The 1,477-nt window shown below is 35.3% G+C and overlaps 1 protein-coding gene across 1 annotated transcript; it reads right to left on the minus strand.

Annotated features, from left to right (window-relative positions):
- Positions 1 to 973: 973 nt before the first annotated feature.
- Positions 974 to 1,444, minus strand: TEOVI_000014400 (Nucleoside transporter, putative; the record flags this gene model as incomplete). Its single annotated transcript, XM_067220730.1, has 1 exon — positions 974 to 1,444. One exon carries the CDS (start codon positions 1,442 to 1,444, stop codon positions 974 to 976), a length of 471 nt encoding a protein of 156 aa, XP_067076831.1.
- Positions 1,445 to 1,477: the final 33 nt, after the last annotated feature.

Below are 1,477 nucleotides of genomic sequence, written 5' to 3' on the forward strand. Positions count from 1 at the left end.
CTCCTCACTTACACACATATCCGTAACACCATAGCACGGTCATGGGAATAAAAAGAAAGAAATGAAAGGAAGTAAAAGTAATCAAGAAACAGAAACAGTGAAAAGTAAAGAAAAAGTAAAATCAAATTTTCCCTTAAAATATTGTATTGTTGATTTCATTTTATTTATTACTATCCTCTCTCTTGTTTACTTACTTTTTTAGTTATTTTCTCTGAAAAAGAAAGGGAATAGTGAGATAGGCAAGAGGGGATGAGTTGAAAATTGTAATTATCACTTCCTGCTGGCTTCACTATTTTTATTATTGTAACTAATACAATTTTTTTTGTGCAGAAAGAACACATATTATAAATATGTATATGTGTTTTATTTAATATTTTTTTTGTAGTTCATTCAGCTTTCTACCTTTTGTATATTTTATTCTCATCTCTTTGCTGATTTTTGTTTTTTAAAAAGAGGAAATTAGTTCAAGATGGAACAAAAATTAAATTTAAATCAATGAATGGAAATGCATCATCATTTCCTTCTTTTAAAATTACAAAAGCTAAACAAATTGTTGAAGCAAATTATGTTATTTGTAGGGAGTCAATGAAAACATGATGAAAGTTTAATAATAATAACTACACAACTCCAACAAACCGTCATTTTTCTTCCTTCACAGAATTCCCCAGAAGACGGAGAATTTATGTCTGGAAACACTGTGCGAAAGACAAAAGATAATCATACACGTATATACACGTTTACTACAGTCCCCCCTCCAAACAGCTTAAATTGTACACGCATACGCTTGCTTCCTTTTACATGTCATCTAATTCATTATCTGGCATTTCTCCTTATTTTTTAACTTATATATCTTCTCTTCAAACCCTTATTTGTTGCATTATTCAAACCACTCCTAGCTGATACCAGCATGGGGTTCATTTTTCATTTTATTAAAAGATCGACATTAAATGGTTTATTTACAATTTTTGAGCATTTATTTAGGAAGTCCCTCCTTAACAGCCAATGCAAACATAGCACCAGCAAAAAGTCCCATAAGAAGAGCCACATTAATGCAAATAGCAGCAAGAGAGCGTTGACCCGCTGTGGTGAGGGATCCCGTACGTGGTCCATAGATCATTGAAAGGCCACCAAAGTAACCATTCGTAAGACCCCAAAGGAGAGAAACAATATAAGGAAGCCATACACCGGTAACGGTTCCTGCAGCACATAGCGAAAGTGGAATTATCAGCAACGCACGTGCAAATGAACCAATCATAACCATGCGCGGAGACACATGCAATTGCTTGAACTGCAGCACCAGACGAGACAAGAAATCACCCAAGTTGAACATGGCAACGACAACAGTAAAGTACCAACCACTAGTATCGCCTGTCTTCGCCGCTATAAATACACCAGGGAACACCAGAAGTGTCGCAAAGAACACAAAGAAGCAAGCGACCAACATAGGCCAAATGCGTTTCACCACAACCATAACACT

This window comes from Trypanosoma equiperdum (genome assembly GCF_001457755.1).
Source record: "Trypanosoma equiperdum strain OVI genome assembly, contig: ctg_120, whole genome shotgun sequence".
In the NCBI taxonomy this organism is placed as follows: Eukaryota; Euglenozoa; class Kinetoplastea; order Trypanosomatida; family Trypanosomatidae; genus Trypanosoma; species Trypanosoma equiperdum.